Here is a 22,167-nt window from a genome sequence, read left to right on the forward strand (position 1 = left end):
TGCGGCGGGAAAAGATAATGATGGATGTAGTTTATAGTTTCCAGTAAATACAGCCAACAATCGATGGTGGTGCAACCTCGACGACAGTCTCATAGACGGGATGGGCCATACCACTCAGCCCATCACTCTCAACGTGCCAATCGTCACCTATTTTCTCCCTATAAAGCTGATAAGGAGAAATGGTGATGTTCTTTTTCTCCTCATCCAATGAAAGTTCTACTCCTAGGTGCTCTTTTCGAGAGGATTTTCAGCGCACAGACAACTACGAGCGGAAGCTCCAAGAGCTAGATCGCCAAATTAAAAGGCTACAAAATGACTAAGCGATGAGATTTTAGGGGGCAGACGATTCGGAAAGCTTCTCCAAACGACAAATTGATCGTGATTTATGATTCGAAAAGCTTCTCCAAATGATGAATCGGTAGTGATCTATGATTCAAAAAGCTTCTCCAAACGATGAATCGATCATGATCTATGATTCAGAAAACTCTTCCCAAATGACTACTATGTTCCTCTATAACGAAATATATACCTACGACAATATTCTGATTAAACGGCGTAATGTACGATAATGTTCCTTTATGACAAAATGACTGTCCCTCAGATATGAAATGCCGACAATCTACAAATATCTTCAATTATTTAATCAACTCTTATTCGATTGACTAAAGGATCCACATCCTGAAAAAAAAATAATGAGTCAACAGCCCATCCGATGACTATGCAATTCGACGATAAATACGAGCTCCGACTCAAGCTCCAAGAGGCCAAAGTAGAAAAATACCAATCTCTGGATCAAGATGAGTTCCAAGAGGACTAAAATGCTGACTCGATTACGATCGGACAGAATAGTATGCCGACTCGACTACGGTCGCATAGAAGAATATGCCGACTCAACTATGGTCGGATAGAAGAATATGCTGATTCGACTATGGTCGGATAGAAGAATATGTCGACTCGACTACTGTCGGATAGAATAATATGCCAACTTAACTACAGTCGGATGGAATAGTATGTCGACTCGACTACGATCGGACGAAATAATATGCTGACTCGACAACGATCGGACGGAAGAATATACCGACTCGACTATAGTCGGATGGAACAATATGCCGACTTGACTACGATCAGACGGAATAATATGCTGACTCGACTACGGTCAGATAGAACAATATACTGACTCCGATTGACAATCGAAATGATTGTAGAATCGGAGCTCAAAATCATGACAAAAAATATGCTGACTCCCATCATCTAACGTATCAAGTCACTTTCGACTTGAGAGTAAGAGGCAACTGTTGGGATAATCGGATTTGCTCCCTCCAATTCAAGATCGACTTTCGATTCTGCATCGACAACATGGTATGACAGCATTCCCAAAAGGAGGAGGCTCGAAAGGAAAGAAACTTCTATGATTCAGCTCTCATGAGGTGAGGTTCTAACACCTTCACCAGTCATCCTATTTTTTTTTAAATCTGCAGGTTATGACCGAAGCAGAGTCATCATGGTTGAAGCAGAATCATCATGGCCGACTGACCATCATGTCGAAGCATCATCTTAATGGCCGATTGACCATCATGGTCGAAGTAGAGTCATCATGGCCGACTGACCATCATGGTCGAAACAACATCTTCATTACCGACTGCCTAATGGCCAACTGATCTTCATGACCGACTGATCATCATGGTCGACTGATCTTCATGGCCGACTGATCATCATAACCGAAGCAACATCTTTACGATCAAACCAGCATCGTAATGGTTGACTGTCTAATGGCCGACTGACCATCACGGCCAACTAACATGGCCGACTGGCTAATCGACAATCACGATACCACAATCATGAGTAATAACTACATGCCATGATAATTAGTGGATATAAACTACCCACTAACTCCATGATTATGAATCGATAATAGAGGTTAACTACCCTTTAGTGCTATAAAAAATATGACTCCACGTGTTCAGCGGTTACACTCGAATTGTCTATAAAGGAGAGGTAAGAGAACAGCAATGATAAGATGCATTTGGACTAAAATTCTATCAAATACTACACTAAATATCTTGTTCATCACTCTTCACTGACTTAGGCATCAAAGGGGTCCCCATCGGATAAAATTTTGGTCAGTGGATTTGTTTTTCATGTTGCTCTTCATCAGGGTCAGCTGCACTCGGAGATTAGCCGCAACAATCATCATTCAAACATTGAGCCAAATATTGAAATCATAAAACATTGAATCTGAATCTCTATCTTTCACATGAAAATAATGTGTTTTATTTATATGATATTGATCATAATCAGTAAACTATTTCTTACATGTGCCATTGAATCAAGTCTTAAAATTAAGCAAACTATTTCAACGGAGCTAAACAATGAGCCAACCAATGAACTACTTAAGACATTACACTTTGAGCCAAACAACTCATGTAACATTGAAAACATAAAATATTGAACTTGAAACTATGCTATTGCTCATTAGACTTAAACTCATTGAGCCACTAAAATAAACTATGCCATTAGAAACATGAAGCAGAAATTGGGCCATTGAAATGAACATAGAATTAAATATGATACATTAGAAACATTAAAGTCATTATACATTGAATTAAGGATATATTATACTATGCCATTGAAATTAACTTCAACATTGAACATAAAATCTTGAAGTCATGATACATTAGATATGTAAAGCCTTCAACTGATCTTTAAACAAGTACATGGAACTACAATACTGAACATATGCATTAAATTGCATATTGAAGTCCTTCCATACATTAAAGTTGCGATACATTTGAATGTGCCATTAGACATGTGAAGTAGAAACATTGCACATCAACTATGCCATTGAATGCACATCAAATGAACTTCAACATTGAACATAAAACCTTGAAGTCATAATATATTAGAAATGTAAAGCTTTCAATTGATCCTTTAAACAAGTACACTGAACTGCAATACTGACCATAAACATTGAATTGCACATTGAAGTCCTCCCATACACTGTGCGGATATTGAATTGCACATCAGATGAATCAATAATGTCCTAGGAACATTAAACTGAAATATTGAAGTCATAAACATTTTACTGAAATTGAAGTCATCTTATATTAATTCTAAAACATTACACTGTTCCATTGAAGCCATGAACAACTCATGGAAACATTAAAGTTATGAATACAAAACTAACATAAACACTACAACTATATTCATACCAATAACATATTGTTCTACCATAAGTAAATATTAAGCAACTAACAAAGTGTTCATCCTAACAAAAAATATCAACCGATAGTAATCCTTCTAAACATCACGACATTGCTTCCTAGAGTTTCCTACTGAGAAGTTAGTGATTGAGTAGATTCTCTAATTTGCTTTCTCATCCTTACATCAACATAAGCTCTTAGTGAACCCATGGTAAGATGTGTTGCTCCTCCATGACTCAAGTGCCGCACCTTATTTGATCCCTGTAAAATAGAGAGTGTTGATATTAGCTGAGTTTTATCACATAAGCCTACTCCTTACTTCCCTAACTTTTTCTCTCATAGCTATCAACTCATCCTTATCGGTTAATAGCTCAGGATCTAATTATTCTCCTCATCGCTGTCACTGCATGGTCTATACTCTTCACCCTCCCCATCTTCTTTAGCAACCCCAGGAGTCCTACATCTCTCAAATATTTTTTATTTTTTCTTACTTCTTAGTTTTTTACTTGAAATCATTTTTTGGCTATGCTTTTCAACTACCTTGCTGACTTTGCTCAAGCTTGGATGAGCTCCTTTCTTAGCCACATCACTATTTTTTCTACCCCATACTTGCTTCTTACAATATTTTTTGGTTGTAATCACCACTTCTTGAGTTTGATTCTCACCAATCTGCTTTGTATAACTTTGCATCCTATGTCTGCTTCTTGGTTGCCCCATAATTACTTCTTCTTGGACTATTTCATACTCCACATATACAGAAAGATATTCCCTTGTATCCAAAGCAACATTTATCATTTCTTTCAGCTAACTATCTTTATATATAGAAGCATCATTCTCTGATTTCTGTTGGAAATAAAAATTCTACAAAATAATCTCACAACTTCATCCACACATAACGACTCCATTTTTTGTAATTTGTTAAAAGAGAATATTTCTATATCATTGATGTTGTAATAGGCCACTTCCTCCAACATGTTCACTATATCCACTCTTGTTGACAAACTTGCCATTATGATGTATAGTACTAGTTAAGATGTCCATTTTGCATGACATATCAAAAAGATTAGTAATGAACAAAAAGATTAGTAGCAAGCAAAATTTAGAAATAGTAATTTTGTTTCTGTTCTACAAGCTGATCAATTCTATGCTTTGGTAAATAACAAACAATAGGTCTACATGACTGGTTTGTCAACTTACCAAGTAGAGAAATAGCTGACAAATTATGAATTCAAACCATAATAACCAACAAATTATTAATGACGTGCACAGTTAAGAAAGCCGTCCATAGCTGTCCCATAGCCTTCGTATACATCCAATATTATGGATATTTGGTACTTTGACTGGTATGATGGAACATCACCATCAAATGATGTGAACCACAAAGTAAACGATATGGCACTGTAGTATAGATACCAATATATATTTATTGTTGCATAGATACCATACATGATACTATAGCTTTCTGTATTTCTCACTAATTAACCTTTCCAAGTATTTGTGAAATGAAACAAGTCACTAGTATGTATTTAGCATTTCCTTTTTTCTAAGTAAAAGGAGAGTAGTTGTGAACCTAACTACTCACCTAAAATTTTATTCGGGTAAAAAATGAGTATTTAGCATTTTTTTCAAAAGTATTACCATGACAAAAAATCTATATTATAAATATAGTTGTTACTATAAAAAAAAAATATTTATTTTCACTTGTTTCAAGTGGGAATACAATAAGACAAAATATCTCAGGATCATATTTTGCTAAAGAAAAAATATCTAACAGAGTTTTGGGACCACATAGAAATAGAACCAAATAAACTTTTGGATCACTTTCTGCTCAAAATCACTACTAATGTTTAAAGCAATCCTTATATCATTTTTTAGATTAACTAAGGGACCCATGATGTAAGGATTAAGGATTATAGGAAAAAATACCTAAAATCGTAACACATTTATTGGTACGATCTAATACAAACTAAAAATATTATCTCTATCATCGAAATCGAGGATTAGACACCAATGCTCATCGCAGAAGGCAAACATCACCTCTCTCAAGGTCATCGCTGATGTTCAGACACCAAAAAGGTGAGAAGGATTTTGGATCATAATGGATCAAAATCCTAACTAAAAAGTGGCTAGTTTTGAGAATAAAAGCCATTATTTTATCTCATTATTGATTTTTGCCACATAAGCAAATTTTTGCCATATAGATCAATCATGTCATAACTCTATTGGGGCAGACTGATGGAAATCACAACCAAGATCCGAATTGAAGAAATTTGAAAGTTTGATGACCTGATTGTACTAAATAAAAGTTTCAGATGAAAATTTCTAAAAAGTTCAAGATTTTTCGCAGAATTAAGCCTAAATAGGAACAATTTAGTTTGCATAAATTTTATTTAAATGGGGATAATTATTAATTCTATGTGAATACATAGAAGGAAATGTTATTTCATGTAAGAGTTAAAAGAAATATAATTTGGCTGCAAGATCTAATGCACACAAATAGTTTCACCACCTTCCAAAACCTTCTATAAGATAAGAGTAATAATTGCCGGATTAAGCCTAAGCTATTACTCACCTAATATCAATCTTTAGCCTCTTGGATAAGAGGTGAGGAGTTTCACTCCAAAATGGCATCAGCCCTCATTTTATATGTCCTGGTTCCCAAGCTTGGTCTATCAGGAGGCTAGGTTCCACCATGGTGGAGTCAAGACTGTCACTAAACCATTTAAGATGTATTTTGATGGAGACTGAGTGGAATGATATACTTCCAAAGTGGGATCATATCCTTCTAAATGCCAAAATAAGATAGGAAACAAGGCCTTCTGCCATTTAGGGGGTAAGTAGATATCCGCCAGGTGCTAAATGTGAAATTCTTTGTGCACCACAGGTAGTGTAGAAAATTCGACACGATGCTCACCACTTAATATGATTAATCTACGTAGCTATTATTTTCCAACGCATATTTAATACCTACAGTTCTACTTTTTCGTTTAAAAATTTTGAATGACAAAAATATCCCTATTTTTTTAAAAAAATTATGACATCTTATGTCCATATTATGACATTCTATATGCAGGATGTCATAATATACCATAAAATATCATAATTTTTTTTAAAGAATTGGGGTATTTTCACTATTCAAAATTTTTAAATGAAAAAATAGAACTGTTGGCATTAAATACGCATTAAAAAGTGATTGGATAAAGATGTCCCTTCTATATTATGATATCCTGCATGCAGAAAGTCATTATTTGACGTAGGATGTCATCATATGCTACAGGATATCATAATTTTTTGGACCATATTATGACATCCTGCACATAAGAAATCATAATATCGCAAAGGATGTCATAATTTTTTTCAAAGAGTAGGGATATTTTCATCATATAAATTTTTTAAACAAAAAAGTGGAACATTAGATATTAAATATGCGTTGGAAAGTGATAGATATATGGACCAATCACATAAAGCGATGCACTCCACGTCGGATTTTCTACACCGCTCGCTGTGCACAAAAGATTTCTCGATGCTAAATATATTATGTGGCGTATAGGTGGGCCCACAATTCTTTATTGCACTTTTTTTTTTTGGGGGGGGATGGACTTGTACTCGGAGGAAGGGAAGCTTTCTCTCCCAGTCATTTTAATTCCCACATCCAACAACCACCCAAAAAACGGGAGAGAAATTTGGTCTTTACAATAAAAATCAAACTATTATGAAGTCCAATGCATATAAAATGCCCTTTGTTCTCTCCACTTATCCCATGTACTTATCCATCTGACCCAATGCCAAAAAGATCGTATACCGCGGGATAAGCCTATCCCTTCTATAAACAGTATAAGGGATTTCTATCTCTTCTAAAATTTATTTTGCAATAATGCTACCTTAAATTTTCTGTATGATGCACCGAAACTGTTTCTTTTAAATATAATGTTTGTACATCTAAATGAATTGGTGTGCCTCCAATCACGCCAAATATAGAAGTTAAGTCAGTCATATACTTCGTCCTCATCTAATCTCAATCTTAAACTAGCAATAATTATATTCAATTCCGATAATCTGATTGTTTGTGCTTATTTAAATATATCCAAGAAGTTAAATTGAAGGAATGGCATTCATTTGCTGGTTAAAATGCTGGAAGTTGGACACAAAATTATGATTAGAATTCTTTTTCATTTTACAAAAAAAAGGATACATATTTCATCAACAACCAAAAAGGAATACATTTTCCTGTGCAATGGGTTTGGCTGCAACCCATCCACTGTGAAATCAAATAAAAAAGAGATTGATTAACAATGGCGATATTTTCCCACTCTAACTCATAAGTTCTAGAGACATGGACGAATTGCTCGTTGCTCGATTTTGCTTGATTGGTGTCTTTGAGTGACGCCTTCTATACTCCTTGTTATTTGATGATGGATCAATTACATCAGGCGCAAATCTAACCTTCTTCTTTGCACCCTTTTGCTCACCACCTATCAAATAGAAAGAAAAAAAAAAAAAATCCATATAAGAGAGAACAAAATCAAGGATTTCATTCAAAAAATAATAATAATAATGACAGGAAAATGTAGAAGGATGAGAATATTTGAATTAGGATTCATGCCAACCCGACATCCAACTCTTCAATTTTTATGTGGACTCGGGACCAACCTTAGTGGTATTATTTTTGATGGCCAACTCTTTTTTTTGGAAAAAAAAAATCAGAACTCGAATAAAAAATTTCATTGGAATTAATCAAGGGAGATGATTGCCCATACCAAGTTCTTTTTCTAACTTCTTCATGAACTCAGAAAGGAGATGCTTCTGAGCTTGAAGGGCCATGAAGGCTACGCTACTCGATACCGCTACGACTGCCACCAATCCAATGCCATTGGAGCTATCCATCTCTCTCTCTCTCTCTCTCTTCTTCCTCTTCCTCTAAGGCATGGAAATCCAGATTCAAATTAAATAATGGGATAGAGATTAAATGCAAGGATGGAGGAGAATAGCTGGAAATAGAAAGGAAAACCAGCCTCGGATGGCTCTGGTTCAAAAATTAATGTGAGGTCAACGCTCACCAACCCAAAAATCTAATGACATCGTTGACCCAGTTTGACCGACAGAATTCTCTGCACTCGGTCCTCACTCGGACATTTTTGAACGCTTTGGTATTATTTTATAGAAATCTCCTCGCTTTGGTTGGTAAGCTTGACCAACCTCCCTTCACCTTTTCTTAGATTCTAAAGATCAAGACATGAATCTAAGATTTGCACTTGGAAAATTCTTGGAATAAATTACACAAGGTTGAATTATTGACGGATGACACCTCTTGAGACCCAAATCTTGATCCTCTGCTTGGAAGCTCGATCCAATTTTTAGAGATTAACTGGATCAAGTCCATCTGTGTTGGAATAGTTACCAACTAACCTTAGATCCGACCAACCAACCTAGGCCATGCATGGAGGATTTCAAATGCTTGGATTATGCATGGAGGATTTCAAATGATTGGATTTGATCCATGCTGATAAATCGATCCACTCCAGTGAAAATTAGCTCGAGTCTAAGTTAAGGCTTGAAGTTATGGGTATGACTCATCTAACATGAAACGAGACACTACCCAACTCAGATTAGTGATGGGTGGGAACCTTGGCATGATAATGGGAACCTTAGCATAATAAGTTATTAGGATGTCAGGAAACCCCAACTCCAATTTTTAGTAAACATGGGTTTAAAAAAGGTATTAAAAGAAGAAGAAGAAAAGAAATATTTGGTCAAATTCATAGGTGCTTAGATTATTACTTGGAGAAAAAAAGAGTTGGTTAGATGTATAGATAGTTAAACTATTGCTAAAAAGAAAAGATTTTCTTAGATGTTCAGCCTGTTGCAAAAGAGGAAAGGGTCTTGTTGGTGCAAAAATCCGCTTACGTCGGAGAAGCTGGAGTCGCGGTCGCCGTCGGGACCTGCAAAAGAAGTCTAAACCGGAGGTGGGGTTGCTCCGACAAGACCTTCCGACGCTCAAGTCAGTTCTCTGCCTCAACAAGAATGGAGTGCTCGAACGAAAATTTTAGCAGAGTTTCTAGGTAAAAACGAGAGCTTATAGAATAACGTATTTGGGGTTCCCCTTTTATAGATTGAGGGGGCAACAAATTGATAGCGACGCCTGTAACCGTCTGGTAGTGGGCCGCCCAGAGTCAGGAGGAATTTATTGCGGAGGGTAGTGGAGTGGGATCGTGGCTATCGCCGTGGCTCGCCACATGGAATCAGTTACGGGGAGTGGAGCGGCGTCCGCTGTCGTGACTCATCAGGGAGTGGTTGAATCGCACAGGATCCGCCGCAGGGAGTGGAGCAAAATCGTGACCGTTAATACGGCCTGTCAGGGAGTAATGGAGCTGCGTAGGATCCGCCGCAGGGAGTGGAGCAGTGTTGTCCGTTACTGTGGCCTGCCAGGGGGTCCAGACTTGTCGGCCGAAGTTCGGTTGGAGTCGGTAGCGAGATCCGGTACCCGTAGGAGTTTGGGCGAGGTCTACTTGCAGTTGGGGTCGTGGGCGGAGTCCGGCTCCCGTAGGAGTTCGGGCGGAGTCTTCCTGCAATTAAAATCAAAGGCGAAGTCCGGCTCCCGTAGGAGTCCGGACAAGGCTTACCAGCAGTTGAAGTTGAGGACGGAGCCTGGCTCCCATAGGAGTCCGGGCGGAGTCTACTTGTGGTTGAAGTCGTGGGCGGAGTCCGGCTCCCGTAGGAGTCCGGGCGAAGTCTGTCTGCAGCCATTGGAGTCGAGGACGAAGCCCGACTCCCGTAGGAGTCCGGGCGGAGTCTTCCTGCAATTAAAATCAAAGGCGAAGTCTGGCTCCCGTAGGAGTCCGGACAAGGCTTACCAGCAGTTGAAGTTGAGGATGGAGCCCGGCTCCCATAGGAGTCCGGGCAAAGTCTACTTGCGGTTGAAGTCGTGGGCGGAGTCCAGCTCCCGTAGGAGTCCGGACGAAGTCTGTCTGCAGCCGTTGGAGTTGAAGACGAAGCCCGGCTCCCGTAGGAGTCCAGGCGGAGTCTTCCTGCAATTAAAATCAAAGGCGAAGTCCGGCTCCCGTAGGAGTCCGGACAAGGCTTACCAGCAGTTGAAGTTGAGGACGGAGCTCGGCTCCCGTAGGAGTTCGGACGGAGCGATGGGAGTCCACCAACAGCAGTCGAAAGTCGGAAGAGACTTGCGAGGGTCAATCCCGCCAAGAACTTCGATCGAGGGTATTTTATACCCAACACCAGTCCCCCTACTTTCGAGTTTGAATTTCGAATGAAGGAAGTACAGAGAGGTCGTCGCAGCCGAAGTTCTCCCCCTGACGCCCGCACGCAACCGTCCTCAGATATGTTGGCATTTAATGCGCGCATGCCGGAGCCCTTTTTTCGATTAGGGCGACCCGAAGAGTCTTTTCGAAACTCCCATCGGGATGTGATCCCAAGCGTCGTGCCATGAAAGTTTGCAAACAGTCAACCCCAGGTAGCGACGAATGGGACACGCAGGATACGTGGTGAGCACCGGTTGGCCTAGGGACACTCGCCACCATAATGGCACTAGGTTCCGTTGCCTATTTAAACCCCCCACCCTTCCTCAGGGGGCTTCACTTCGCCTGAGAGACGACATCTTCCTTTCGTCAGAGAGCTTAGCCACTCAGCCACTCCATCGGTGCCCCTTCCGACTCCGAGCATCCTTTGCATCGGTTTTTGCCATCTTCGCCGGCTCTCCGCCATTTCCAGTCCCCCGATTCTCTTTAAGGGGTTCCCCCGCCAGGACCTCCGCCCTGGAGGCCAATCTCAAGAGGATGCCACGGTCTTGGAAGGGTGCAAGGAGGAGAACAGCAGTCTGCGAGTTCTCCGGTCGTGCCGCCGTGGGTTTCCGTCGCTTTAAAGGGAGCCCGAGGGAGAATCCCTTCAACAACAGGGGTTTAATAACGGGGACAACCGGTGAAGGAGTTTCGCCTGAGAATTTTGGAGTAGCTGATCGGGGCGACATCGGTCAAGGGGGCAGAGTCATCGTCACAAGCTGTGGTGGGGTCCTTGATGTCGTCCGAGCCGAGAGACCAGAAGCGGTCGGCGCCGATGGTGGGGCAATAAAACTTGTTGCGGGGACGGTGGAAGTAGCGCATGCCGACTTTGCCGGAATGCCTAGGACGACGGTTGTCATGAGGCATTCGGTGATGGCGCATATCTCCGACGCCATTGCTGTCCTCGGGGTAACCCCGGTTCTTCTTGAAACAGGTCATCGTCGCCGCTGCCGTTGCCTTTGCTACCTCCTGAACTCTATCCCATTCTTTTCCCCCTAGGGTTGGCATTCCGGAGATGGAGCGGGAGAAAGCCAAGCATGTTTATCACACGCATTGGAAAATACGGTTGGACAGAATCGGGAAGAGAAGTTTACAGCCTGAAGTGGCCTCCGGTGTATCTCTTCCAAGTCGTGTATCCGAGCCTTGTAATAGTGTATTCTTTTCTGGCCCTCCGGGTCTTGTAACGTACATCTTGTTGATTGAAAAATGAGAAGGAGATTTTATTACCTCGTCCGTACTTTGCGTCGAATTGTTGTCTGCCGAACTTTTTTCCTTTGCTATTGTCGTTGTTGTATTCCCTTTTTTCCTTTTCTCTTTTCTTTTTCTTCTCTCTCTTTTTTTTTTTTGACGTCGTCCTTAGGTTACCGGTGGTTGCCACGCCGGCTCGTCTTTTAGTTATCCCTTTCCTTCAACCCCAATGGCTCTATAATGCATACGAGAAGGTAATTTTTCACTACCTCTTTTACTCATGTGTTGAATTGTCGTTTGTCGAGCTTTCTTTTGGCCTTTGTGTCGTTCAGAGGCACCCGATTGCTATCGTGTCGATCCATCTTTTTCGTCCGTGGCCGCAGAGTCGTCTGGGGCCATTCGGGTTTGGTGCCCCCATCAGGGCTCGAGCTCGGAGGTCTGAGCTTCTGTCACCCTGAGGAAGTTGTCTTACCTTGGGCTTGTGTTGAAAGCTTCCTTGGAAGCTGGGGTTCTTGATGAGAGCCCCAATCCTTGTCGAGACAGGGTTCTCTGCATCTTGGACACTGTTTGTTTTCCATTCGTCGCTGACGTGATCCATCGCCTTCCTTTTTCTTTTTCGCTTAGAATTTTTTCTCCGCTCTTGGTGAGGCTACGAGAGTTTGGCTCCCATAAGCGAAGTCGAGGCGAAGTTCGGCTCCCGTGGGAGTCCGAGTGGAGTCTTCCTACAGTCAAGGTCAGGGACGAAGTCCGGCTCCCGTAGGAGTCCGGACGGAATTTTATTACGAGGGGGCCGTTGGGGAAAATCCCCCCCCCCTTTTTCTCTTCTGGTCTTTGAACGACCAGACTTTTAATTGATGCCGGGACAAGGTTCTTCCCCCATTCCTGTCGTAACAGGTTTCAGCTCTGGTTAGGACGATGTCCTCCTCTTGTCTCTAACGCGGCCGTGGGCGTACATATGGGCGTTGCTGGGCCCTTCCCACCTTCCGGCCTAAAGAGAGCCGGACCTTCGACTTTGCTCGAGTTAGGGCGAGGTTCTCCTTCTGTCCCTAACAGGGCTGTGGGGGCGCGTATGGGCGTTGCAGGGCCTCTCCCCTCATCCGATCTAAAGGAAACCGGACCTTCGACTTTGCTCAAGTTAGGGCGAGGTTCTCCTCCTGTCCCTAACAGGGCTGTGGGGGCGCATATGGGCATTGCAGGGCCTCTCCCCCCATCCGGTCTAAAGGGAACCGGACCTTCGACTTTGCTCAAGTTAGAGCAAGGTTCTCCTCCTGTCTCTAACAGGGCTGTGGGGGTGCATATGGGCGTTGGAGGGCCTCTCCCCCCATCCGATCTAAAGAGAATCGGGCCTTCGACTTTGCTCAAGTTGAGGCGAGGTTCTCTTCTCGCTTTTGATACAATTTGTTTGGATTGTCCTGTAGATGTAGGATAGTGCCAAAGACATACAGATATACAACTTTTAATTAAAATAAAATTATTGGTAGTACATCCATAAATTTTTTGAGCTCCATGGTCGTGGGAGGTCAGCCCCTCCGAGCTCCTTAAGATAATAAGTTTCGGGTCGGACTACTTCTTTGACCTCATACGGACCTTCCCAGTTTGGGGCAAGTTTCCCTCGATCCTGAGGTTGCAAGACAGCGGCTCGTCGAAGCACTAGATCTCCTGCTCTAAAGACTTTGTTCTTGACCCGGGCGTTGTAATACCGAGCGACTTTCTGTCTGTAGGCTGCCATTCGAACCTGAGCTATCTCCCGTCTTTCTTCCAGCAGGTCGAGGTTGGCTTTAAGACTTTGCGAATTTTGATGTTCGTCGAATGTCACGACTCGCGCCGACGGGAGTTTAAGCTCAATTGGGATGACGGCCTCCGTATCGAAGGTCAAAGCAAAGGGGGTTTCCCCTGTGGGCAGCCTCTGGGTAGTTCGATACGCCCACAGCACATGATAAAGTTTGTCCGCCCAAGTTTCCTTTGCCTTTTTGAGCCTTGTCTTAATCCCCTGCAAAAAGGTTCTGTTAGTCACCTCAGCTTCGCCGTTCGCCTGAGGATGGGCTACCGATGTGAATTTATGGGAGATATTTAGATCTTCACATAATTCAACGAATTTTGCTCCCGCGAATTACCATCCATTATCAATGATTAGGGTCCTAGGCAGATCGAACCTACACACGATCGACTTTCAGATGAAATCTTGCACTTTTCCTTCTGTGATTTTTGCTAGTGGTTCGGCTTCAACCCATTTGGTGAAGTAGTCGATCACTACAAGGAGGAACTTCCTCTGCCCAGACGCCATGGGAAAGGGGCCAAGGATGTCCATCCCCCATTGTGCAAAAGGCCATGGGGCACTCAAGGGTGTGAGCTCGGTGGCGGGCTGTCTCTGGACGTTAGCATATCTCTGGCATCGATCACACTTTCTGACATATTCAATCGAATCATGATACATTGTTGGCCAGTAATATCCTTGGTGGAGTAACTTGTGGGATAAAGATCTAGCCCCCAAATAGTTTTCACAAATTCCTTCATGCACTTCCCACAAGGCGTAGTCAGCTTCCGAAGGTCGGAGGTATTTTAAGAGGGGCAAGGAGTATGATCTCTTGTACAATTTATCCTCATAAAGAATGTATCGGGAGGCTTGGTTTCGGAGCTTCCGAGCTTCTTTCGCATCCTGGGGGAGAACTCCATCTCTGAGATAGATTATCAGTGGGTCGACCCAGCTGGGCTCGTGGTCAATTTCCATCACGGGCCGCGACTCTTCTGTACTCGGACGCTTTAGAACTTCAAAGAGAACGCCTTTGGGCAGTTCGACCGGAGCCAGCGTTGTCAGCTTGGAGAGAAGGTCAGCCCTGGTATTTTCCAACCTTGGGATCTGTCTGATGTTGAAGCTGCTAAAGGCGGGGACGAGCTCCTTTACTCTTTCAAGGTATTTGGCCATACTGTCCTCCCGCACTTCGTAACTTCCGCTGACTTGTCCCACTACTAGTTGAGAGTCGCTGTGGACCCAGAGCTGATCTATTCCCAGCTCTTTGGCGATCCTTAGTCCTGCGATCAGAGCTTCATATTTCGCTCCATTGTTTGTTGCGGGGAACTCAAAACGCAGAGCGTACTCCGTGATGATTCCCTCCGGACTGACCAAGATCAGGCCTGTACCTGCGCCTGACATGTTGGAAGACCCGTCCACATAGAGGGCCCAAGAGCGATCAGAGGGATCCGCTTCTTCTTTGGGGGAGTTCGGTCGGAACTTCAGGTCGTCAATTTCGCTTTGTTCAGATTCAGCCTCCTCTGGGATAGTACATTCCACTATGAAATCTGCTAGTATTTGGGCCTTCACTGCTGGCCTGGGTCGATAGTTGATGTCGAATTCTGTGAGCTCGATCGCCCACTTTGCCATCCTCCTAGAGGCGTCCGCCCGATGCAAAATCGCTTTGATCGGTTGATCGGTGAGCAGCGTCATGGTGTGCCCTTGAAAGTAAGGTCGGAGCCTCCGGGCTGCAATCAACAAGGCGTAAGTCAGTTTTTCTAATTTGGTGTACCTGGTCTCGGCGTCCCTCAACGTGTGGCTGACGTAGTAGATTGGTCGTTGGACTTTCGCTTCTTCTTGGACAAGGACGGCCGCGAGAGCCATGGGAGAGACCGTCAGGTATAAAAATAGTTCCTCCCCAGGCTCCGGCTTTGCCAACAGTGGGGGTGAGCCGAGGTAGCTCCTTAGCTCTTCGAACGCCTGTTGGCACTCAGAGGTCCAACAGAAGTTCTTGGGCTGCTTGAGGGTTTGAAAGAAGGGTAAGCACCATTCGGCCGACCTTGCGACGAAGTGATTCAGGGCCGCCATCCTCCCCGTGAGGCGCTGAACCTCTTTTATCGACTTTGGGGCGGCCATCTCCTGGATGGCGCAAATTTTCTCTGGATTGGCCTCGATCCCGCGCCCCGACACCATGAAACCCAAGAACCTTCCCGAGGTTACTTCGAAAGCGCATTTAGTTGGGTTCAGCTTCATTCGATATTTTTGGAGAGCGTCGAAGGTCTCCTCGAGGTCGGCGATGTGATCTCTGGAAGATTTACTTTTTACGAGTATATCGTCCACGTAGACCTCCATGTTACGGCCGATCTGCTCCTTGAAGATCTTGTTCACCAACCGTTGGTAGGTTGCACCCGTATTTTTGAGGCCGAAAGGCATGACCTTGTAATAGTAAAGGCCACGATTAGTGATGAAAGCTGTCTTTTCTTCATCTTCCGGCGCCATTCTGATTTGATTATAGCCGGAGAACGCATCCATGAAGGTGAGGAGCTCATGGCCCAAGGTCGCGTCCACCAGTTGATCGATTCTGAGAAGGGGGTAGCTATCCTTTGGACAAGCCTTATTCAGCTTTTTGAAGTCTATGCACATCCTCCACTTGCCGTTTGCTTTTTTGACTAGGACAACGTTGGAAATTCAATCAGGATAATTGACTTCCTTAATGAATCTGGCTTTAAGGAGCTTGTCTACTTTCTCGGCTATCGCCTTCTGCCTCTCCGGTGCATGACCTCGGATTTTTTCTTTCATCGGTCGATGCTTTGGATCGACGGCCAGGCGATGCTCCATGACTTCCGTGTCAATCTCTGGCATGTCTGCTGGAACCCAAGCGAAAACATCCGCATTCCTTCATAGAAAATCAATGAGATGCGTCCGCACCTCCTCCCCCAGGTTGGAGCCGATCATCGCTACATGCTCCGTGTTCCCGTCATTCAAAGGGATTGGTACCAGATCTTCAATTGGGGTGCCCCTCTCTTCGATGAGGTCATCGCGAGCATCCAATCCATCGACGGGACAGGGGTCAGATTGGTCGCTTCTTTGCAAGGCTATGTTGTAGCAGTGTCTGGCCAGGGCTTGGTCTCCCCGGACCTCTCCGATCCCCTGGTTGGTGGAGAATTTCAACTTCAAATGGTAAGTTGATACGACGGCTCGGAGAGCATTGAGGCCAGGTCGGCCGAGGATTGCATTGTAGGCTGACGGTGCCTTCACCACCAAGAAATTCACCAGAGCCCTGGACTGCCTTGGATATCGACCTACGGCCACAGTCAAAGTTATTATTCCTTCCGTCGGAACAGCGTCGCCGGTAAATCCTACCTGAGGGGAGCTAATCGATCTCAAATGGCCGTCAAGGATGGACATTCTTGAAAAGATGTCGTAGAACAAGATGTCGGTCGAGCTTCCATTGTCGACAAGAATGCGACGGACGTCGTAATTTGCTATATTCATAGAAACTACGACCGCATTGTTATGAGAGAATTGGACTCCTTGAGCGTCTTCTTCAATAAAGGTTATGGGATCTTCAATCTTTTGCCGCTTGGGGGGTACGGCCGGTACGTTGGTTGCTTCCTGCCGGGATCCTCCCGAGATGGTGTTGGCAAAATCCATCGGAGGCCGATTGTCCGACCACTCCATGCCGGCGACCATTGCCGGAGGATGCAGGGCTCGGGAAACCAGTGGCGGGACCGGGGCCCAAGATATGGCTGCGGATGTCGTGGGTAGCAGTGCGAATGCTTCGCGAGAAGACATCGAGCGAGGATCCAGTGGGGGAAAGGAGGAGCGGGTGTCGGAGAAGATGATCGGAGACGGCTCGGTTGAGCGCTCCTTTAAGAACAAGAGTACCGTGTGAAGGTTCAAACCCCTTCCTCTAGCGTCAATCCTGTTGGTGCAAAAATCCGCTTACGTCGGAGAAGCTGGAGTCGCGGTCGCCGCTGGGACCTGCAAAAGAAGTCTAAACCGGAGGTGGGGTTGCTCCGGCAAGACCCTCCAACGCTCAAGTCAGTTCTCTGCCTCAACAAGAATGGAGTGCTCGAACGAAAATTTTAGCAGAGTTTTTAGGTAAAAACGATAGCTTATATAATAACGTATCTGGGGTTCTCCTTTTATAGACGGAGGGGCCAACAAATTGATAGCTATGCCTGTAACCATCTGGTAGTGGGCCGCCCAGAGTCAGGAGGAATTTATTGCGGAGGGTAGTGGAGTGGGATCGTGGCTATCGTCGTGGCTCGCCACATGGAATCAGTTACGGGGAGTGGAGCGGCGTCCGCTGTCGTGACTCGTCAGGGAGTGGTGGAATCACACAGGATCCACCGCAGGGAGTGGAGCAGAATCGTGGCCGTTAATACGGCCTGCCAGGGAGTAATGGAGCTGCGTAGGATCCGCCGCAGGGAGTGGAGCAGTGTTCTCCGTTACTGTGGCCTGCCAGGGGGTCCAGACTTGTCGGCCGAAGTTCGGTTGGAGTCGGTAGCGAGGTCTGGTACCCGTAGGAGTTTGGGCGAGGTATACTTGCAGATGGGGTCGTGGGCGGAATCCGGCTCCCGTAGGAGTCCGGGCGTAGTCTTCCTGCAATTAAAATCAAAGGCGAAGTCTGGCTCCCGTAGGAGTCCGGATAAGGCTTACCAGCAGTTGAAGTTGAGGACGGAGCCTGGCTTCCGTAGGAGTCCGGGCGGAGTCTACTTGCGGTTGAAGTCGTGGGCAGAGTCCGACTCCCGTAGGAGTCCAGGCGAAGTCTGTCTGCAGCCGTTGGAGTCGAGGACGACGCCCGGCTCCCGTAGGAGTCCGGACGGAGTCTTCCTGCAATTAAAATCAAAGGCGAAGTCCAGCTCCCGTAGGAGTTCGGACAAGGCTTACCAGCAGTTGAAGTTGAGGATGGAGCCCGGCTCCCGTAGGAGTCCAGGCGGAGTCTACTTGCGGTTGAAGTCATGGGCGGAGTCCGGCTCCCGTAGGAGTCCGGGCGAAGTCTGTCTGCAGCCGTTGGAGTTGAGGACGAAGTCCGACTCCCGTAGGAGTCCGGACAGAGTCTTCCTGCAATTAAAATCAAAGACGAAATCCGACTCCCGTAGGAGTCCGGACAAGGCTTACCAGCAGTTGAAGTTGAGGACGGAGCCCGGCTCCCGTAGGAGTCCGGACGGAGCGATGGGAGTTCACCAACAGCAGTCGAAAGTCGGAAGAGACTTGCGAGGGTCAATCCCGCCAAGAACTTCGGCCGAGGGTATTTTATACCCAACAGATCTCATGTTCGAAACTAAATGTTTTTTTGGACCAACCGAATCATTCAGAAAGCAAACATGCTCAATTTCAATCAACACAGGTGACACGACCCTAAATTAAAGGGGCCCAACCAAATTGAGTTTGACTAATTTTCTTGAAAAAAGAAAAGAGATCAACTATTCTATGAAAAAAAAAATTACGCTAGTGAACTTTTTTTTTTCTTTTTCTTTTTTTTTTTGGGAGGAAAAATACAAGTAGTTATCATAGTACCAATATACGAGCACTTAACCCTCAAAATATATGAATCAAACAACAATAAAGTAGCAATTTGTCAAAAATATAGAGAAAAATTTTGTGAATTTGTTAACAATATATGAGAATCAAACTTGTTCAAACTTTGGACACGACCAAATGTATTTATAGGCCAAAAGTGATATATTGTAAAGAGTTTTTTTTTATATGCCACATCATAAGGATATCAATTGCAAGATCCAAGTCTAATCCATCGGAATGAATGAGGCCTTGCCCAAATGTTCAAACTTCTTTGTGTAAAAAATAGAGTTTTGGGTTCTATATTTGATGGTGCATCACCAAATAAGAGCCATTCTCCCTTCTTTTCTCTCTAAAAAATTGCAATTGATTATATAAAAATTATTTTTTAAGATCAAATTTAGAGAATATTAATCAACCTAATGCACTTGATAACTTATGAGATAAAGCTATATTATCAACCTATTTTCATATCCTAAATAGGATACCTTCTAAGAATAAAAGTATGACCCATTTGAAATTTTCAAAAGTTAGGACTCCAAGATTGAATTACTTCAAGGCATGGGGTACCCAGCTATGGTAGGTATACTTAAGCTCAAAAAAAGAAGATGGGGCTCAAAACTATAGGTACAATTTTTGTAGGATATTCTTTTGATAGTAACACCAATTGGTTTCGTATGGTAAATTTAAAGATAAGTGGCACCTCAATTAGTATTCTCAAGCTAGAGCTTCTACTTACTTCAAAAATACTTTTTCATTGACAAACTAGATCCTTAACCTAATTTCATTCAAACATCTACTTTTTATAACCCTAATCCCATTAAATTTGAGCCTCCATGTGAATCGAACAAGAGAAAAAAGTCTAGACATTCTAATAGAATGTTTAAACTCAGAAGAGGTAAAAAGATAAGGAAAGAAAAGGATCACAGTGAAGGATACTTCATTTTCCTTATTGACGGTAAATCTTCTACCTTCTCATATCATTACCTGATGCTCCTTTTAGAAGGAAGCTATCAAATCCGACTCCAACTCAATTATTCAAAATAATTATTATAAACATGTATATTCCAAAGTCATTGATGATGAGTGCATAACTTTTTTGCTTATATATTGATGATATTCTAATCTTTGAAATATCCTTTAGAATTATATTCAAGTTCATATTATTTTTATCCAACAAATTCGATATGAAAGATTTTGGTAAAACCAATGTAATCTTAGGGATGAAACTAATTATATCCTCTAAATGGATAGTTCTCTTTCTCTTTCTTATACTATTGAAAGAATAATGAAAAGAATTGATTTTCTGATCGATAACTAGTTTCCCTCCGTATAACCCTAGCATACACTCTAACAAGAATTTAGGTAAACTTGTTGATCAAACTAGATATTCTCAAGTCATTAAATCTTTCCTATATATGGTAAATAGAAAAAAGGTCAATATTGCATATGCTGTAGGAAGATTAATAGATATACTTACAACATAGATCAAGCTCATTTGATTGCTTTAGAAAGAGTGTTTTGATATCTTGAGAGAATCCTTAATTTTCACTGTACACTGGAGGCCTTGTGGTTGAAGGTTACAATGATACAAATTAAGCTACCAATTCTTTAAACTTAAATCAACCACCAAATATTTATTTCTTTTCGATAGTAAAGCTCCCAAATAATGACATTAAAAAAAAAATATTGATGAGAACATCCTATCCTTCAATTTTATCAAAAATGATCATAACAAATGTGTATGTTTTAAAGTCATCGATGATGAATATATTTTGCTTATATGCTGATGATATTCTAATTTTTGAAATATTCTTTAAAATTATATCGTAAATCGAATTATTTTTATTATATATATTTGTAATGAAAAATCTAAGTGAAGTCGATGTAATTTTAGGGATAAAGCTAATTATATCTTCTAAATGGATGTGTCTCTTCTTTTTATTCTACTGACAAAATGTGATAGCCCAAAAATCCAACCCAAACAAAGCCCAGCCTAGCAGACCAAGCCCGAAAAAAAAAAAAAGAGAAAACAGGGGATTCAAAACTGGGAAGAAGACTCCTATCGGGAGTCTTCTTCTCCGGCGAGATCCGGGCTAAATCGGGACTCCTAGGACCCCTCGGAGTCCTAGGGCCTCCTATAAGAATACCCCTTCCCCCTTGAAACCGAACATCGGCCTCCTCCCTCTCTCTTTCTCTCCGTTTTTCTCAATCAAAGCCGCGGACACCGTTCGGATTCTCACCGTGATTGCTCGCCGGTGTGGTCACCGGAGGCCGGGGTGAGCCTTCCTTTCCTTCCTCTCTTCTTTCCCTATCTTCCTGTACCTTTGCTTGAGGTGGCCGGCGACGAGTGTCGCCGATTTCCGATCGAGAAGGAGACTCTGTTTTTGGGCCTCCTTTTCGTGAATTTCCGACGCCGGCGATCGAACTTAACCACCGGCCATGTTTCCTCCGTGACCGGGGGAGTGGCCCCCGTCGGCCGTCGGCCTCCACCGCGGCGGTCATGGCCCGAACGGTCGGTCAAGGCCGGAGGACTATCGTCCTCTGTTCCGGCACGGGAAGAACCAAGAAAAAGAAGAAAAGAAGAAAAAGAAGAAAAAGAAAAAGAAGAAAAAAAAAAGAAAAGAAAAGAAAAAATAATAATAATAATAATAATAAATATATATATATATATATATTTATATATATATATATATGTATGAACAAATAAATAAATAAATAAATAAATAAATAAAAAAGAAATTGATGAGAGAGAGAGTTTCTCTCTCTTCTCTCAGTCTGAACACTGACTTTCTCTCTCTGAAATTGAACTTTCTCTCTCTACTTTCTCTCTCTATAATTTTCTCTCTCTAGCTTGTTTCTTCTCTCTTGATGGATTCCTCTCTCTCTAAAGTTATTCCTCTAGGGTTAGCGTAGAGGAAGGCTTCATCTGATGATTTTGATCGAGTTTAGGGAAGAATATGATTTTAAGTGAGGTTTTGATTTTGGGATTTGTTAAGATTTAATTTTGAATTAAAATTAATGTAAAAATATAATTTTGGATAATAGGCACGGAAGAGTCTCCTAGAAGTTAGTCGATCCGTTCAATCAGTGCTCCGTGAAAGGTAAGTAATGAATCATCTTCTCGAGATATTTCATATTTATTCTGAAAATAAATAATTATTCTCTGAAATTATGCATGATTTATGAAATTATATTTTTTGAAAGAAAAGTGCTTTTGAAATGTTATGGTATA

General features: G+C 42.8%; 1 protein-coding gene across 1 annotated transcript; it reads right to left on the reverse strand.

Moving 5' to 3' along the window:
- Positions 1–7,394: 7,394 nt before the first annotated feature.
- On the reverse strand, positions 7,395–8,174 carry LOC109505643 (uncharacterized). The gene is made up of 2 exons (XM_019849221.3): positions 7,958–8,174; positions 7,395–7,672 (listed from the first exon to the last, which is right to left on the reverse strand). Exons 1-2 carry the CDS (start codon positions 8,082–8,084, stop codon positions 7,512–7,514), a joined length of 288 nt encoding a protein of 95 aa, XP_019704780.1. The 5' UTR covers positions 8,085–8,174; the 3' UTR covers positions 7,395–7,511.
- Between the last annotated feature and the right edge of the window lie 13,993 nt (positions 8,175–22,167).

This window comes from Elaeis guineensis, chromosome 3 (assembly GCF_000442705.2).
Source record: "Elaeis guineensis isolate ETL-2024a chromosome 3, EG11, whole genome shotgun sequence".
NCBI lineage: Eukaryota > Viridiplantae > Streptophyta > Magnoliopsida > Arecales > Arecaceae > Elaeis > Elaeis guineensis.

Coding starts and splice junctions, on each gene's coding strand:
- LOC109505643 (XM_019849221.3), bottom strand. CDS start 8,084: ATGGATAGCTCCAATGGCATTGGATTGGTGGCAGTCGTAGCGGTATCG. Junction 7,673..7,957: donor GAAGTTAGAAAAAGAACTTG/GTATGGGCAATC, acceptor TCTATTTGATAG/GTGGTGAGCAAAAGGGTGCA.